This window comes from Ictalurus furcatus, chromosome 10, assembly GCF_023375685.1.
Source record: "Ictalurus furcatus strain D&B chromosome 10, Billie_1.0, whole genome shotgun sequence".
In the NCBI taxonomy this organism is placed as follows: Eukaryota; Metazoa; Chordata; class Actinopteri; order Siluriformes; family Ictaluridae; genus Ictalurus; species Ictalurus furcatus.
In genome coordinates this window covers 1,652,989-1,670,145 of record NC_071264.1, presented here as the reverse complement: position 1 = coordinate 1,670,145, position 17,157 = coordinate 1,652,989, and the positions used below count along the sequence as shown (strand labels likewise).

Genomic DNA, 17,157 nt, shown 5'->3' with positions numbered 1-17,157 from the left:
TTGTTACAGCACACTTAGTTACATAAATCACCTGCTGAAAAGTAGCTTTTGCAACATTGGTGATATAGAGGATGTAGGAAAATTTCCATCATTAGACATTATTCATTATTCCATTTTCTCATCCTATAACGTATCACCAATCGCACAGCCATTTCCACTGAGGGACACATGAAAAAGAATAAAGATGCTTTTACACCTACCTTGTTTGTCTTGGACCAATCAAACTTTCTCTATAGTTAGGATCTGTTTGGACATATGTAAACGCTCCATCTGTGCTAGGGTCCACACCAAACAACTGAACCAGTGTCTGTGTAAAATCAAGGTGACCGATTTGTAACTGTATGAGCACAGAGAGCAATACACACCGACTGTTTTATCATCTCTGTGAAATTCAACATATAACTCACTGTAAAGTACGACTAGTATTGTTGTTATTAACTGGTAGTGTCGAGTTCTACAACTCTTTATTTTCTGTAATAAAATGCACTATATCTGCAGTGTTGGTTGTAGAAATTTGAACACAGATCAGAGTGTAGTGTGTGTGTGTGTAGGCTGCTCGTTCTCATGTCTGTGTTATGTACATGATCTAATGGTCTAATGATAAATTGTAACTCAGAGATTGTGGAGTGCAGAAAGACGTCCCTGCTTTTGTAAATGATAAATGTAAATGGTGGTGTCCTGTCCTCTGATTTCTGTGTGTGAGAGAAACACACTGACATGTCTGTTACGTGGTCAACTTTAGCTGTATTATAGCTGTGTTGGTGTGTTTGAGATCAGTGTTCTGATATTTCATAATTTCTTTTTCCAGCCTGCGTTTGTGTAATCTGACAGAGGAAAGCTGTAGAGGTCTGTCCTCAGTTCTCAGCTCAAACTCCTCCAGTTTGAGAGAACTGAACCTGAGTGGAAATAAACTGCAGGATTCAGGAGTGAAGCTGCTCTCTGCTGGACTGGAGAATCCACACTGTACACTGGAGATACTGAGGTACACACACACGCACACACACAGGTGGCAGAAAAGCAGCTTTGGTGTTGCTTTTCTTCAGCTGGAACTGGGGCTTTAATCAGGGTGGAAGGAATAATGAACAGCTCCAAGTCAATGTTGGCAAAAAAACGTAAGTCTTCTGCTAAAACACTTAAGATGAAGAGGAATTTCACCTTTCAGTATGAGAATGACCCAAAACAAACCGAAATCCAATAAAAAAGATCTGTGGGGTGTCCTGTAGAGATGCCCTGCCAATTTAACAGAGCTTGAAGGCTTTGCAAGGAAGAATGGCAAGATGTGCCAAACTGATTGACTCTTACCCAAAAAGATTGCATGCTGTGCTCTAAAGGTGCTTCAACTAGTATTAGTTTAGGGGTATGCACACTTGTGCAACCAGCTTATTGTACATCCATCCTCTATACCGCTTATCCTTTTCAGGGTCACAGGGAACCTGGAGCCTTTCCCAGGACAGGGTGCCAATCCATCACAGGGCACGATCACATACACACTCATTCATGCACTACGGACACTTTGGACACACCAATCAGCCTACCATGCATGTCTTTAGACTGGGGGAGGAAACCGGAGTACCCGGAGGAAACCCCGCAGCACGGGGAGAACATGCAATCTCCGCACACACAGGGCCATGGTGGGAATCGAACCCCGGACCCTGGAGGTGTGAGGCGAACGTGCTAACCACTAAGCCACCGTGCCCGCTTATTGTACATTTTTTCTTTTTCTTTTTTCCCCCTAAAATTATTCTTATTTTTTTTCACTTTAATTTATAGGCTAAAATTTCACAATAAAGGTAGAATTGATTTATCTGACATGATTTATCTTGGTTTAATTTTTTTTTTACCTCACAAAGTCCTGCCAGTTTATCAGGGGTGTGTAGACTTTTTATATCCACTGTAATCATTCAAATAAAACACATAATTAATCAGTGTAACAGCACCTGGGAAGGCGAAAATCTGGAAACAGTTTACAGGAAATGTGAAGTAGGTGTGAATGTGGTGAGGTGAAAAGAAAACGGTTTGACATAGAATGTGAGAAAAAGAGATCTAGACTGTACCCAGGTGATCATGAACACCGAGTATCACACAGAGAAACTGCTGTGTTAAAATAGTTTAAAGTTTCTTAGTGACGGTTGGTTAGAAATCTTCAGCCTCTCATGTTACAATCAGTCACGTCTCTCTGTTTGAAACGTGACAATAAGAAGAAATCCAAGCACTGATTAACTTGGACATGCACAGAAATGGCACAAGGTTGTTGTGTTGGTTAAATCAGTGCTGGCTCACAGAAGTGATTTATAAACCAGCTTTCATCCTCCAGCAAAATCATACTGGTCTCTAAATATCTCTAACAGTGTGCTCGAAATCGTCTGTCAGCTGAGGCGTTTGTACCGTCTTGGTTTACAGCTACACACAGAGAGAGCGGCCTGTCCTTCTTTTATACACACATTTCTTTCATCTTAACTGAATGATTTCAATCTTATTGGTCTTAATTTATAGATGTGTTGGCTTGCTTTTAAAATAATTTGTTTCCTATTGAATATTTCTTTAATAATTGCCATTAATAAGAAGTTGAGTTTCACAAAAGGTTAATGAAATGGGTGTGTAATTGAAATAAATACTGTAAGTGATTTAAATTTGAACTCCATATATAAAATCTGTGTATATACGTATATATGTTATCTGTCCTCATGGAGCTTTTACCAATTTATAAACATGTTTCTATTGTTCTATGGGAGAGAAAAATATTCCAGAAAATGTTTGTAATGGAAAGTAAATGTGTGACCAATGTACATTGATCTACACACTGAACACACTGTAATGAAGTAGTAAAGGACAGTGTGTAAATGGTCTCCACCAGAACTTTCCCCACAGCTGCTGAACACACTGTAGGTAGACGGTTTATTTCCCAACTGATGGAAACACCTTATTTCACAATCAGATAAATAACGCTTCATAATTTCTTTTCCAGGCTGCGTGTGTGTAATCTGACAGAAGAAAGCTGTAGAGTTCTGTCCTCAATTCTCAACTCAAACTCATCAAGACTGAAAGAACTGAACCTGAGTGAGAATAAACTGCAGGATTCAGGAGTAAAGCTGCTCTTTGCTGGACTGGAGAATCCACACTGTACACTGGAGATACTGAGGTACACACACATACACACACACACACACACACACACACACACACACAGAGACAGAGGACAGATTATCACTTTATCACAAATATTACATACAGAAAAAATTATGTCCCTCTGCGCTGCCCACAACAATTGGGGTGCTGAAGAGGAGCTGTTCTTTCAGCACCTGCACATCAGTTGTGTGTGGTCCTTTTAGATGACATCTGAGAGGGAGGAGGCTAGAGAGGAGAAATTAGGGATGAATCTTCTGTAATATCCTGCCAACCCCAAAAAGACACATATAGTACCTGTTTCTTTGAAGTGGGACTACTTTACTGCCTCTATCTTCTTTACTTATGGCTTCAGTAAGCCCCAGCCAATGCGGTAGCCCAGTTACTGTGACTGTCAGAAATGCCTTCTGGAGCATCCCCCAGGACCTCACCGAGGTGGTACAAAGATGATGTCCATCAAGCTTTGGAATGTAGCTGGTGCTCCATGTAACTTAAAGGGGAGAACCCAGTACTGCCAGTGGCCGCTGGGCATACTGAAGACTGTCTTGGGCTTGGCTTCGGGGGCCAGGGCCAATTGCCAGTATCCCTTAAGTCAAGTGTGGATTTGAAATGGACTCTCCCCTGCCACTCAACTAGGTTATCTACACAGGGGAGGGGGTAGCTATCAAAGTCTGAGACTTAGTTCCACTTCTGGAAGTCATTGCAAAGCCGGATACTTCTGTCAGGCTTAGGCACTAAGACAATTGGACTAGACAAGGCGCTACCAAGGGCCCCTAAAAGGCTGCATAAACTAACGATTAAGACATTTTTATTTTTGCTAATTAATTATGTTTTCCTAAAAATCCATACACTAAAATGCCATCAGAATGCTTAATTTGTGAGTGTAACAGCTCATCTTCTTGTTGGACCAAGGCACTCTTGTTTGGATCTGGGGGGGAGACTGCCAAGTACAGATACCACTGGCACTGGCTCAACCCATTTTCTCCACAGATTAATGTGATATAATTGGGTGTCTGTGCACTTACCGGGATGTCACAGGCAGTAGTTGCTGGGCCCACCTTCTCAAGGACTATTTACGGGCTCTGGCAGCATGTCAGGAACTTACAGGAGGTGTTCGGTTGAAGGAGGAGTACTTCATCACCAGTCTGGAACTCCCAGGGCTGGGCTGTTGAATTATAGACTTGTTGTTCGTCCCGTTGAATGGTCTCCATATGTTCATGGATGATCAGGGCCTCTCAATTGATCCACTCTTGCATGTCCTATACATACACGTTGGGGGAGCTGAGCAGTGAGGGCTGTTCTTCCCAGGATTAGTGGGCCATATCCAACTGTCCCAAGAGGAGCTTGAAAGGGGTGAATCCTGTGGGGGCCGTTGGAGTCTCTCAGAAGGAAAAGAGGAGATCCCAAATCCCAAATCCTCCCCTCTTCATCTACCACCCATTGCAACATCTGCTTGAGTGTCTGATTGAAGCATTCGATGAGGCCGTCAATCTGGGGGTGGTAGATAGACATCCTTAGGTGCTTCATTTGCAACAGCTGACACGGATAAACTATTAGACAGGATATAAAGGGGGCACCTTGGTCTATCAGAATGTCCTTTGGGATCTCCATGTGGCTGAACAGGAGCATGAGCTCTTTGGTGATATTGTGGGAGGTGGCTTTCCGAAGGCAAACTGCCTCTGGGTATTTTACGTAATTTATAATTATCAGGATGTACTCGTGACCTCACTTGGAGTTCAGGAGTGGCCCTACGAGGTCCATCTTCTTGAGGGGACGCCAATGATGGGGAGCAGGATGATTAGTACAGGTAAAGGGTTCCGGGGTGCAGTGTGCTGTCAATGGGGGCACTCTTGACAGTAAGAGCAGACTTCTGTGTCCATGCTGTTCCAGAGGAATCTGTCCTTTAACTTCTCCAAGGTGTTGCAGGCCTCCAGGTGGCCACCCAGCAGGTTCGAGTGGGCCAGGTTTATCAGGAGTTAGGTCTTTGGTCGGGGGACCATGAGGAGGTCACAGGGCTCACCTTGATGCTCTGTCCTGTAGTATAGGAGTCCCCCATGCACCAAGAAATTAAAGTATGGGGGTCTCTGCTCAGGATCCTGATTGACTCCCTTGATCTCAAGCCAACCAGGACGGCCATGAACCTTGCGGTGATTCTTGATGACAGCTTGACCTTTACAGACCACATCTCAACAACTGCATGGTCCTGTAGGTTCATGCTGTACAACATAAAGAAAATCAGACCCTACCTCACCAAACAGGCTACACAGATACTAGTCCAGGCTCTTGTTATCTCAAAACTGGACTACTGCAACTCACTACTCTCGGGCCTCTCGGCCAGCTCCATCAAACCCCTTCAGATGATTCAGAATGCAGCAGCACGCCTCGTCTTCAACCAGCCCAAGAGAACCCATGTCACACCCCTCTTCATCTCCCTCCACTGGCTTCATGTAGTCGCCCGCATCAAATTCAAGGCCTTGATGCTCACCTACAAGACCTTGTCTGGAACAGCACCCTCCTACCTCAACTCTCTCCTGAAGGCTTATGTTCCCTCACGCAATCTGCAATCGATTAGCAACCGACGCTTAGTAGTACGTACTCAGCGTGGCTCAAGGTCCCTTTCAAGAACATTCAAACCAACTGTTCCTCAGTGGTGGAATGAACTTCCAATCACAATCCGGACCACAGAATCTTTCACCATCTTCAAAAAAACAGCTAAAGACCCAACTCTTTCGTGAACACCTAAGCAACCCATAAAAAACTTGCTCTTACACCTCTACTCTCCGCACTTTGCTTCTTCTGGAACTCAATTAATGGATCTTGTATGGTAGCACTACTTGTATTGTTCTCTGCTTGATATATCGCTTTGCTTGTATTTTCTCATTTGTAAGTCGCTTTGGATAAAAGCGTCTGCTAAATGAATAAATGTAAATGTAAATCTGGCGCACCTGGCCCCAGCAGTGTTTTAGGTAGTTGTCCTCTTTCTGCTTGTGTCCAAAGTTCCCCTCCCGGGCAACCTGTTTAAACACGGAAGAGACAGGGTAGAAGGTGTGTGTGTGTGTGTGTGTGTCTGTGTGTTTGTGTGTGTCTTGCCTGCAGTGGTCGCCACATCATTTCCTTGCTTCTGGGCCATGTAAGCCTGCCGGACGCATGTCTTGGCAGTTGGTGGCTTATATCTGTGTCATACCCAGTAGCCTCAGTGGTGGGGAAGCCTGGTCAGTCTTGCCCCTGAAGCAGTGGGACTAGACTGTATGATGCAAAAAGAACTCTCCAAGAACCCCAAAATTTCATCTAGCAACTGTTGGTGTCAAAGTGCATGCTTCTACAATCAGAAAGAGATTGCACAAATTTGACCTGCATGGAAGGCGTGCCAGGAAAAAGCCTTCGCAAGACCACAGTTTGACGATGAGCATATAGGCAAAGACCAGGCTTTTGCAATAATCTGCTCTGGACATATGAATCAAAGATGAGTTGTTTGGCCACAGTAACAGCAGACATGTTTGGCGGTGACCAAAGACAGCTTTTCAGGAGAAGCACCTCATACCAACTGTGAACCACGGTGATGGAAATGTTATGGTTTGGGGTTGCGTCGCTGCCTCTGGGACTGGACAGCTTGCATTCATTGATTCAACTATGAGTTCTGCATCATATCAAAGAGATATCTTGAAGATAATGTGAGACCATCTGTCCGAAAATTGGAGTTGAACCGAAAGTGGACCTTTCAAGGGGATAATGGTCATAAGCACATTAGCAAATCCACCAAGGAATGGTTCAAAAAGAAGAAATGGAGGGTTAAGGGAATATCCTAGTTAAAGGCCAGATTTGAATCCCATTGAAATGTTGTTGGGGGATTTGAAACAGGCAGAACATGCAAGAAAACCCTCAAACATTTGACAACTGAATGAATATTGCATAGAAGAGCAAGCCTGGTCGACGATTATGCAAAATGCCATCCTCATCTCGATGATACAGTTTTTACATGAAGTCTGTTTTGGTTTGTATTGTTTTTTTCAGCAGGGTATTCAATTAAATTCAGTTTATTTGTGTATTTGTGTAACAGTGGACATTGTCCCAAAGCAGCTTTACAGAAACATATAAATTCAGGATATAGATTTTTAAATGTATGAATTTATTCCTAATGAGAGAGCCAGAGGTGACGGTGGTGAAGGAAAAACTCCCTGAGATGATATGAGTAAGAAATCTTGAGAGGAACCAGACTCAAACGCGAACCCTATTCTTGGGCTGAATTTGCTGGGACAGCCAGTCCTGGAATAATTGGCAAACGTTTGAAACATCAACGTCTTTCCCAAATTAAGAAATTGTTATTTACCATCAATGACAACAGCCACCTAATAATATTTGATCACATTTACTTTAGCTTTTGTGCTTTCCAGTACATTCCAGAAAAATGAGAAAAGTTCACTGGACACGCTATCAGAATCTGTTATAAAGCTGGACATGGTACCGGCTCCATGAGGACAGATAACATCAGAGAAATTGGCTAATTGACATCACTGTAAAGTACGACTAGTATTGGCATATTTTTAACTGGTAGTGTAAAGTTCTATAATTATTTATTTGCTGTAATAAAATGCTCCTGTAAATGTACTGGTGTGGTGTCCTGTTCTCTGATTTCTGTGTGTCAGGGAAACACACTTATATTTATGTTACATGTTCACTTTAGCTGTATTATGGCTGTGTGTGTGTGTGTGTGTGTGTGTGTGTGTGTGTGTGTGTGTGTGTGTGTGTGTGTGTTTGAGATCAGTGTTCTGATATTTCATAGTTTCTCTTCTAGGCTGTGGGGGTGTAATCTGACAGAGGAAAGCTGTAGAGTTCTATCCTTGGTTCTCAGCTCAAACTCCTCAAGTCTGAGAGAACTGAACCTGAGTAACAACAACCTGCAGGATTCAGGAGTGAAGCTGCTCTCTGCTGGACTGGAGAATCCACACTGTACACTGGAGATACTGAGGTACACACACACACACACACACACACACACACACAGAGAGTGCAGAGTTTTAATAAACACAGCAACATACAGATTTTATCTGTGGTAATTGTAGTGATGTGATATATTGTCATTGTTGTGTGTGAGATGGAGAGTGAATGTTCTGTACATAAAGATTTTGTATAGTGTATGTTTTCAGAGCTTAAACTGAGTGTGTTAAGTGTGAGGAGGTTTTCTTTCTTGCAGGATGTGTAACTGCAGTATTACAGATGAAGGCTGTGCTGCTCTGGCTTCAGCTCTCAGGGCAAACTCCTCATCACACCTGAGAGAACTGAATCTGTACGATAATAATCCAGGAGAATCAGGAGTGAAGCTGCTCTCTGATCTACTGAAGGATCCACACTGTAACCTGGAGACACTACAGTGAGTTACTGACTTACTGTCTCTTTACTCTACTGTATTGTCATGATACTGAATAATATTCATTGCATATTATATAATATTGTCAGTTTTAGTGTGTGTGGTTTACTGACTGTGATTAATGTTGTCTGTTATTCTGTCCTGTTCTGTTTCTTACAGCATTTAGTCGTATTTCCTCACCAGGACTGGTGTATGACAGGAGTCTCACCTCAAACCTATTTTCCAGGATTAAGCAGTTTTGGTGAAGCATTAGAACCTGTCCCACATTTCCAGCAGTTTGGGAGCTGAATCATTCATATTCAGATGCAGAAGTACCATAACAATAAACGTGACTGATCACATCCTTTAATCCTCTCAGCTACAAGTTACTTCAGGCTTTAATAACATATTTTACAATCTTTACCAAAGTCAAATCCTTCAGCATCTACAAACAACACAGAGATATCATCACACTGATCACACTGATTACGCAAATACACATCCATGTGTTGTAGCTGTTTATAGCTTATTTTTACCTCCTTATTTTTACCTAACATTTGTTGCACCACAGATGATTGATTCACAGTTTTGATACTGATTAAATTTTTTCTATAATATGATTTTCAAAACTCTGTTCTTTGTTTTCTAATCTTTGTTCTAACTATGGTTGATTGATTTGTTGTTATAGTGATAAATTGACCTCATCTTCTGACCGGTTCCTTGGGTCCAGACGAGCAGGGTTCTTGTCCCAGACTTGAACAGTTGTTGCTGAACAATAACTAGATATTTTCTGGTGATAAAGTACAGAATGGTTCCAGCGCTGCTACCTTATTTCAGCACAAAAACATACACATTATCGGATTCTACAATAAATTGTGTCATGGGTCCAAAATGTAAGCTGCCATCACCAGGGGTGCCGTAACAGGGGGATATTAGGACGATTCTAAGGGCCCTGGTCAGACAGAGGTCCCAGCAGAACCCCATACTTTCCTGTATGATTTTGGTATTTAAATGGCCTCTTTGCACAATGATCTATTAAGAAGCAGGCTACAATGAATACCTTCAGAGTGTGTATTCAGAAACGCGGCACTTCACAGTTGTGAGTCGTTACATGCATCAGGTAGATGGCAAGAGATGGCGCAGACAAAATTGGGATACCAAATGAGGAAAGAAAAACATGAAAAGGAGGACAGAGCAAGACTGGGAAGACAGCTAGTCACCCAGTTTTTCAAAATATAAGGTTATTTACGTTCCCTGTTTTGTGCTATGATTCTGAAGCTAGCCTGTATGAAGCTGTTATAATTAACATAAAATAGAAAAAGGGCTTCAAAAAGTACAGAAAAGCACAGAGCGACAATAAAACTAGTCTTGTGTTGTTTATATTCAGCTTTCCGAAGTCTTGCAACAGCTTTCTGTGAGGAATCAATCGAAATTTAATGTAATCATATAAATCTGCTTTAATTGTCCCGAGTGAGTTTATGAGAGAAGTGGTGTAATGATGTCCGATTCGTGAGTGAATCGTTTGTTTGAGTCGGTTCATTTCAATGAATTGGAGAATACCATTGATAAAACCAGTCTGAATGAGTCATTCATGAATCGAACCGATTTGATTCTTGCGTTCAATTCACTGATTCAATGAGCCTGTAACTGTTTTAGCTAATTTCCACATTTCTTTCCAGAAGCTGCTGGTGTGTGAAACTTATTATTCACTCAATTAATAATAATAATAATAATAATAATAATAATAATAATAATAATAGTAAAGTTCATTGTTCTTGGGGAATAAGAAATTACAAGTCAACAGCTTATAAAGACATCCAGACAGAGTTTCTATAGTGTCTGTGTGTGTGTGTGTGTGTGTGTGTGTGTGTGTGTGTGTGAGAGAGAGAGAGAGAGAGAGAACGAACGAACGAACGAGAGAACAATGGTGTTAATTACTTGTACTGTATATATAGTTATTTGTAAATAGTTATAAATGCATCATTTCATCTAATTTAATAAACTGTTCAAATTTAGTTCTTTATAGTCTCTTATTGAATATGCAGTAATTGTTATGCTTATTGATAATGATTGTTTTTACACGTGACAATAAGAAAAGATAATTGGGGGTGGGGGCTTGGGGCCTGGAGTACAAATTAGCCAGGGGGCCCAGAAACCCTAATGGCCCCCCTGGCCATCACTGAGCATGACATCACTTCCTGTACACATGACTACAACAACCACTTGTAGCTGAAGAATGTAGAAGCAGCTGAAATGTTGTATCAGATTGTACTGATTTTTCATCACAGAGAGTCTCATGAAGAACAGAAGCATGCAATAAAACTCTGGCTGCCTTCCTGCTAATAATCATTATAACAATGTTAGGAAATGAATAATGTTCTCCTCTGGTGATCAGTTCACAGCATGCCAGTACTTCATTATTCTGCATTCTCACACAAGCTAATTGCAGTAAACATGTATATGAGTGTAAGTAAGCTCATGTGATAAAACAAGTAAAAGAGTGGAACTACAAAGTAACAGGCATCACTGTATCTAGGTTAGACTATTTAAGATATTTAGAGTTCTTTAAAAACCATAACTGTAAACCTTTAAGTACATGTAATGTACAATATAGCACAAGAATTTGACAGAATTTGAGGAATTTATTGACTAACAATGGGTAGGTGGAGGACCCAAGGATATTTTTGGATGTATTGCAGACATTCCTGCCAGTAAGACTCCAAATGTTAATATTGCCCTGGATCCTAAAGAGATAAATGATGGTTACTGATCTTTTTATTCCAGATCAGAACAGATATGACAATTTTCTAAGTAAATTGTAAAACCTCCTCAACTATCTAGCTTGGACTCGGAATGTGGACAACTGACAGAAGTCCTCTGGGGTTTTATGTTACCTTCTGGGATCAGATAGGCTCATTTCTCACCAATATGATTAACTAATCCATTGAAAAAAGCATTTTAAAGGGACAATAATACAGCCCAAATTTCCTTACTTCTAATAAAAGAACAAGATTCCAGTTGATTGTGCCAGTTAACTAGCAACAGATAATGTCAGATGTCTTCACATAATCAACGCTTGTGATGCTAATCAGTATGGGTAGGGGGCACTAATGGGACAGAGAAGACAACAAAATGTCACAAAATTCAATGTGTACTTATACGAGCATAAATTCATGTTGTCCACTGAACACAGGCCTCTTGTTAAAATCTTTGGACCTAAAACAGGGGTTCCTACATTAGCTGCTGCTAGACTGCAAAGATGGTCATTGACTTTATCTGCGTATCAGTATGAAATTCAGTACAAACCCTCTCAGCAACACAGCAATGCTGATGCATTGTCCTGTTTGATATGATAGATGATGAGAGAAGGGCTTGAGAGCAACCCAAACTTCAGGGTGTCGATTTTGGATATGATGCCCATCTCATCGCACAAGATTTCAAAACAGACTAAAATCGGATGCAATAAAGTAGTTTACGTTAAATGAGTGGCCAAAACATGTGACTGATGAAGAACTAAAACCTTACCTGATGAGAAGCACAGAACTGATGGTGGACTCTGAGTGTCTAATTTGGGGGGTCAGAGTAATTTATACCTCCAGGGCTAAGACCACAGATGCTAAAAGAGTTGCATGAAAATAATCTGGGGATGGTAAAGATGAAGGCCCTAGCTTGTAGACACTTTTGGTGGCCTAATCTTGATTGGGACATAGAAGCACTTGTCAGTAAGTATTCAACATGCCAGTTGGATAGGTATCAGCCAGCTACAGCTCCTGTGCATAATTGTAGTTGGCCTAATAGGCCACTTAAAAAAAGAATCCATCCTGATTTTGCACAAAGAGGGAAGTACAATTTCCTCGTGGTCACTGATAGCTACTCATGCTGGCCTGAGGTAGCGCTCATGTCCAGTACCACAGCTGAGAAAACTATAGAAGTGGTAAGGGGTTACTTCACTACTTGGAGTCTTCCAGATGAAATCTCATCAGATAATGGACCTCAATTCATGGAAAGTGAGTTTCAGAGTAAATGTAAATAAGGAAAAGTAAATAATGTAAATAATAATAATAATAATAATAATAATAATAATAATAATAATAATAATAATAATAAGTAAATAATGGCGTAAAGCACATTAGAATCTGCTTACCACTCCACTTCCAATGGCGCTGCAGAACACTTGGTCCAAAATTTAAATAGGTTGTCCCTCATAGGCCAATGTGTGGAGGAAGAATGGATACTTAACCCAAACCTTAACCCAGTTGAGCATGCATTTGACCTCGTGAAGAGGAGACTGGAAGGAGGAATACCGCCCCCCCCCCCCACCCCCCACCCCAAACAAACAAACAACTACTGATATAGGCTATGTAAAAAGCCTGTAAAATGCTAAAGTTTGGTGATGTCAGTGGGTCACTTGCTTGATGCAAATATTTCAAACAAGAGATATGCAACCAAATATTAAGTGTTATTTACTTTAAGACTTCTATTACTTCCATTTGCTTGACTAAAAATGGGTTGGTCTGACACAAAAGGTGCCATGTTCTAAGTTGTTTAACACATCTAGATGTAAATATGACGAAATGAAAGCTGAAATTGTGACCTATTGTCTCATATTCATATTTTGATCTCAAACCCCAAATCTTCAATGTATAGCAAAAGCAATAGAATTGGCTTTGGTGTTCCACTACTTTTAGAGGGGACTGAATTTAAAGCACATATTAAAGTTTTTAAAGAAATATGCCTTTCAGGCAAGCTGTCACCCCTTTTCATCTCCTATAGTTGTTGTTCAGAAAAAGGCTGGTAATATTCGATTTTGTGTTGCTTAGCAACAGTTAAATGCCGGGAATAGAAAGGATGCTTAAAGCAGTCTTTGGATGCTCTGGCTGGTACCAAGTTTTTTTCAACCCCTGACTTAGCTAGTGGATACAATTAAGTTCCTATGACGAACAGGATAAATCTAAAACTGCTTTTTGTACTCCATTTGTGCTTTTTGAATTTAATCATATGCCTTTTGGATTATGTAATGCTCCAACGTTTCAGCATTTAATGGAATGCGTTTTTGGAAAGGAGCATTTACAGTCTCTATTGCTGTATCACACCAGTCTCTTTTAATGTATGAATTTTTCAAATTCCTTTGAGTCCCATCGGCATCTGCATTTCGAGATGGTATTGAAAACATTACAACAACATATCTTAACACTTAGGCTGTAATAAAGTATTCCTTTTTCATGAAAAAGTTAAGTATTTTGGCCATGTCATTTCTGCATCAGGTGTGGCTACTGATCCAGAGAAAACACATCATACCTCGATATACAGTATCACATATAATCATAACATAGTGCAGGTGATAAATTATTACAACAATAACTCCAAATTCATCACAACCTGTGTAGAATTTCTTCTGTTTTCTGGCTCTAGGTTCAGTTGAAGCAGGTGTTTTGATTTGCTCAGCTACATGCCACTCTTGTGTTGATAGGTTGAAATGTTGACAGTGGGCGGGGCATGATCTCACATAGGTGCAGTCATGTGACTGCCCACTGTAAAGCCCTGAAATCCACATGTAAAGCTCATGTGGCTTTAGATTAGTTAATTTATTGTCCTAATGTCTGATAACAGAGAAAACGCACACAAAGCTGAAAATACAAAAGAAATGGTTTACAACAAAATGGAAATGTTTCAGAGGGATGCGTGACAAACACCCAGAGGTCAATTAGAAAAAAGTTGTCAATTAGAACTCATAAGCTGTGTAAGAGTTATCACATTAGCTAAGTTATTCATCTGACCAATGTGTTTATATCAGCCTCATTATCACTTTTATTCTAAACAACATTAATTATTCACATAAAAACTAACATCAGGATACAGAAAATGTTATTTGACTGTAAAAACCTAGTGTTTCCAGCATTTCTTTTTATTTTACATTTTTAAAATGGTTTTATATCGAGCACTGACAGTTATTTGTGCACAACTTATACCACACTTTAACACACTTTTATTCTGTATTCTCAGTATTTGCACCTGTTTTCAGGCCTTAACTTTTGTTTTTTTGCAGGCTTAGTGCTGTCTGATGACGATACATTTTGTGTGTGTGTGTGTGTGTGTTTATTACCCTACCTCACTGCCCTTTGTGCTCTGCAGAATAAACCAGATAGACAGCGTCAGTGAAGGTGAAACTCAGCAGCTCCATTTTGTGATGAGGGGAAAATAAAACTTTTCAGGGGTAAAAACACAGTGAGTATATAAAAATATAAAGATATAATATATAAACACACTAAAGAGCTTTGGAGTGAAGTAAACGTGTGTCCTGCAGTAATCGAGTGAAGGAGACATGACCTCCAACATGAGTGTGTCTGGAAAACAGGACTTAAAGAAAGACGAGAGGTGAGTTACTTTTCCATTCACCAGCAATAAATACACACCGTCTCATGGGAACAGATCTGTATCTCTAAACACTCACTAGTTAACAGAGGAATTAAACTTTGGTTTAAGGTGTTTAATAGCAGTGAATATAAGTAGTTATATCATATACTTTCTGTCAAACTGTCAATCAAAGTAGTGTGTTTGATAATTTATGACCCTCTGTGCTTCCCTGACTGGCAGGTCTGTAGGGGTGGTGAGGGGGGAAACCCTATCAAGTGTATCAGTTGGTCAATCTGGCTCCTTTGTGTCTGGGGGTGTTGTGGAGAGGTGTGTGTGGGGGAATAGTCCCCGTCCCAACAAAAGGTGTTTATGTTAATGAGTTTGGTTTTTGGTGGGGTGAAATACGTCTGAAAAGAAATAATGTTTTTAATATGGGGTTGTGTTACTGTGTGGCGTTATTTCGTTTGTGTAAACACATTGTTAGAAAAGCATGATGTTTGAATGTGTACATATATGAGTAGAATATTTGTTTTGTGAAATAAATGAAAACAATTGTTGATTATGTTTTTAGGGATCCCGGTTTACCTTTGAATAAAAAGTTTAGGAGGTAAAGCGTCTTTTTTTTAAAAAAAAAAGAATCTGTTTAAAAGAATCGTTTGTATTACATACATTCTAAACATAAACCTTTAGGATGTAAAAATGATTAAAAGAGCTGTTTAAAAAGAATCCATATTACTAGGCTTCCCAAAACACATAAAAACTTTAGAAGGTAAAAATGGTTAAAAGAACTGTTTAAAAAGAATAGCACATATTACATGACTTCTAAACAGAGATCCTTACGAGGTAAAAATGTTAAAGTGCTGGTTAAAAGAATCACCGTAATGTTTAAACTAGGAGATAAGTTTTTCCAGAGATGTCTTCCATTCGCTGTGTTAAGCAGTAATGAAGTTAAACTGAAACACCTCACTCTCGCTAAACCCCGCCCACACATACGTGTTTTCAGACACGCCTCTCTCTCTCTCTCCTTCTAAATACGCCCATACACGTGTTTTCATCGTAGACAGTACGTTCTGTCAAGCTGTCAATCGTAGAGGTAGAAGTAGTAGGGCTAATTTATGGTTTGTGTTTTTCCTGACCGACAGTTCTGTAGGTACACCTAATTTATGACCAGGGGTGGTGGGGGTGGCGGGAGTAACCCTATCCACTATATCAGTGGGTCATTTTGGCACCTGTATGTCTGGGTTGTGTCCTTCCATTCCTGGGGGTGTGTGTTTTGTGTATTGTGGGGGATCTCCCCCAACAAATGTGTTTATGTTAATGACACTGTTGTGAAACGTGTTTCTCCCTGAATTAATCACACACAAATGTATACCTTTTTGTGGTATAAGAGAATGTTTGTTTCTGAACTTACTTTTGTGGTATTGTTTTATTTTGAAGCTTAAGGATGGTTTAGGTGAAATATGTCTGAAAAGAATATCAATGTTTAATATGGGCATGTGTTTTTGTTACTGTGTGGGTTATTTTGTTTGTGTAAACACATTGTTAGAAAAGCATGATGGTTGAATGTGAATATATATGAGCAAAATGTTTGCTTGTGAAATAAATGAAAACAACTGTTGATTAGGTTTTTGGGAGAACGGCGTGACTTTGAATAAACATTTACTGAAATAAAACCCCTGAAACAGATAAACCATCGATATGGCCAAAGAAATGTAAAAAAATGTTTTTACATACATTCTAAACATTAACCTTTAGGAGGGAAAACGTTTAAAAGTGCTGTTTAAAAGAATCGTGCGTTTTGTTTCAAGTATAAACAAGATTTTGGAAAATGGTTCGCCAACGAGGATACTTACACAGAACTGCCGTTAAATACATATGATTTTGTCTATGCTTTGACATCCCATGTCCCCACTAGCTGACAGTCAACTCGTGTACATTTAGACCCTCTGTAACACTGTTTGATCTGAATGTGTGATCTTTCCTGGCAGTTGTCTGTCTGTGTATGAGACATGATTTCTGGGGGTTTTGCTGACCAGAATGCTTACAAATGTGTTTATGTTAACGAATTAAGGAGAGAGTCGTTCGTCTCAGTGCTTAAATAATGGTTAAGAAGTTGTAGTTAAAACACAGAAGAATCTCTGCAACTATCTGTTACAATGTCTGCTCTGAAAAATCCTAATACCCAAAGAGGAATGCTGTGTATTCACCAACAAGAGGACCTGTTGAAATGAGAGAGGACCTGACTTCTGCTCCAAGAAAAAAAAACAAGATGTTAGTTTGGCAATTTATTCATGAAGATATTGTAAAGACGTTGTTGTTTAACCCAAATTTCACAA

The 17,157-nt window shown here is 40.0% G+C and overlaps 1 protein-coding gene across 1 annotated transcript in view; it reads left to right on the top strand.

Moving 5' to 3' along the window:
* The window catches only part of LOC128613856 (uncharacterized), a 53,875-nt gene that overhangs the window by 13,338 nt on the left and 23,380 nt on the right, over window positions 1-17,157 (top strand). The window contains exons 7-12 of the mRNA XM_053634993.1: window positions 809-982; window positions 2,966-3,139; window positions 7,916-8,089; window positions 8,315-8,483; window positions 8,648-8,676; window positions 15,062-15,184. Coding sequence (XP_053490968.1) covers window positions 809-982; window positions 2,966-3,139; window positions 7,916-8,089; window positions 8,315-8,483; window positions 8,648-8,676; window positions 15,062-15,184 — 843 coding nt within the window. The remainder of the gene's footprint in view (window positions 1-808; window positions 983-2,965; window positions 3,140-7,915; window positions 8,090-8,314; window positions 8,484-8,647; window positions 8,677-15,061; window positions 15,185-17,157) is intronic.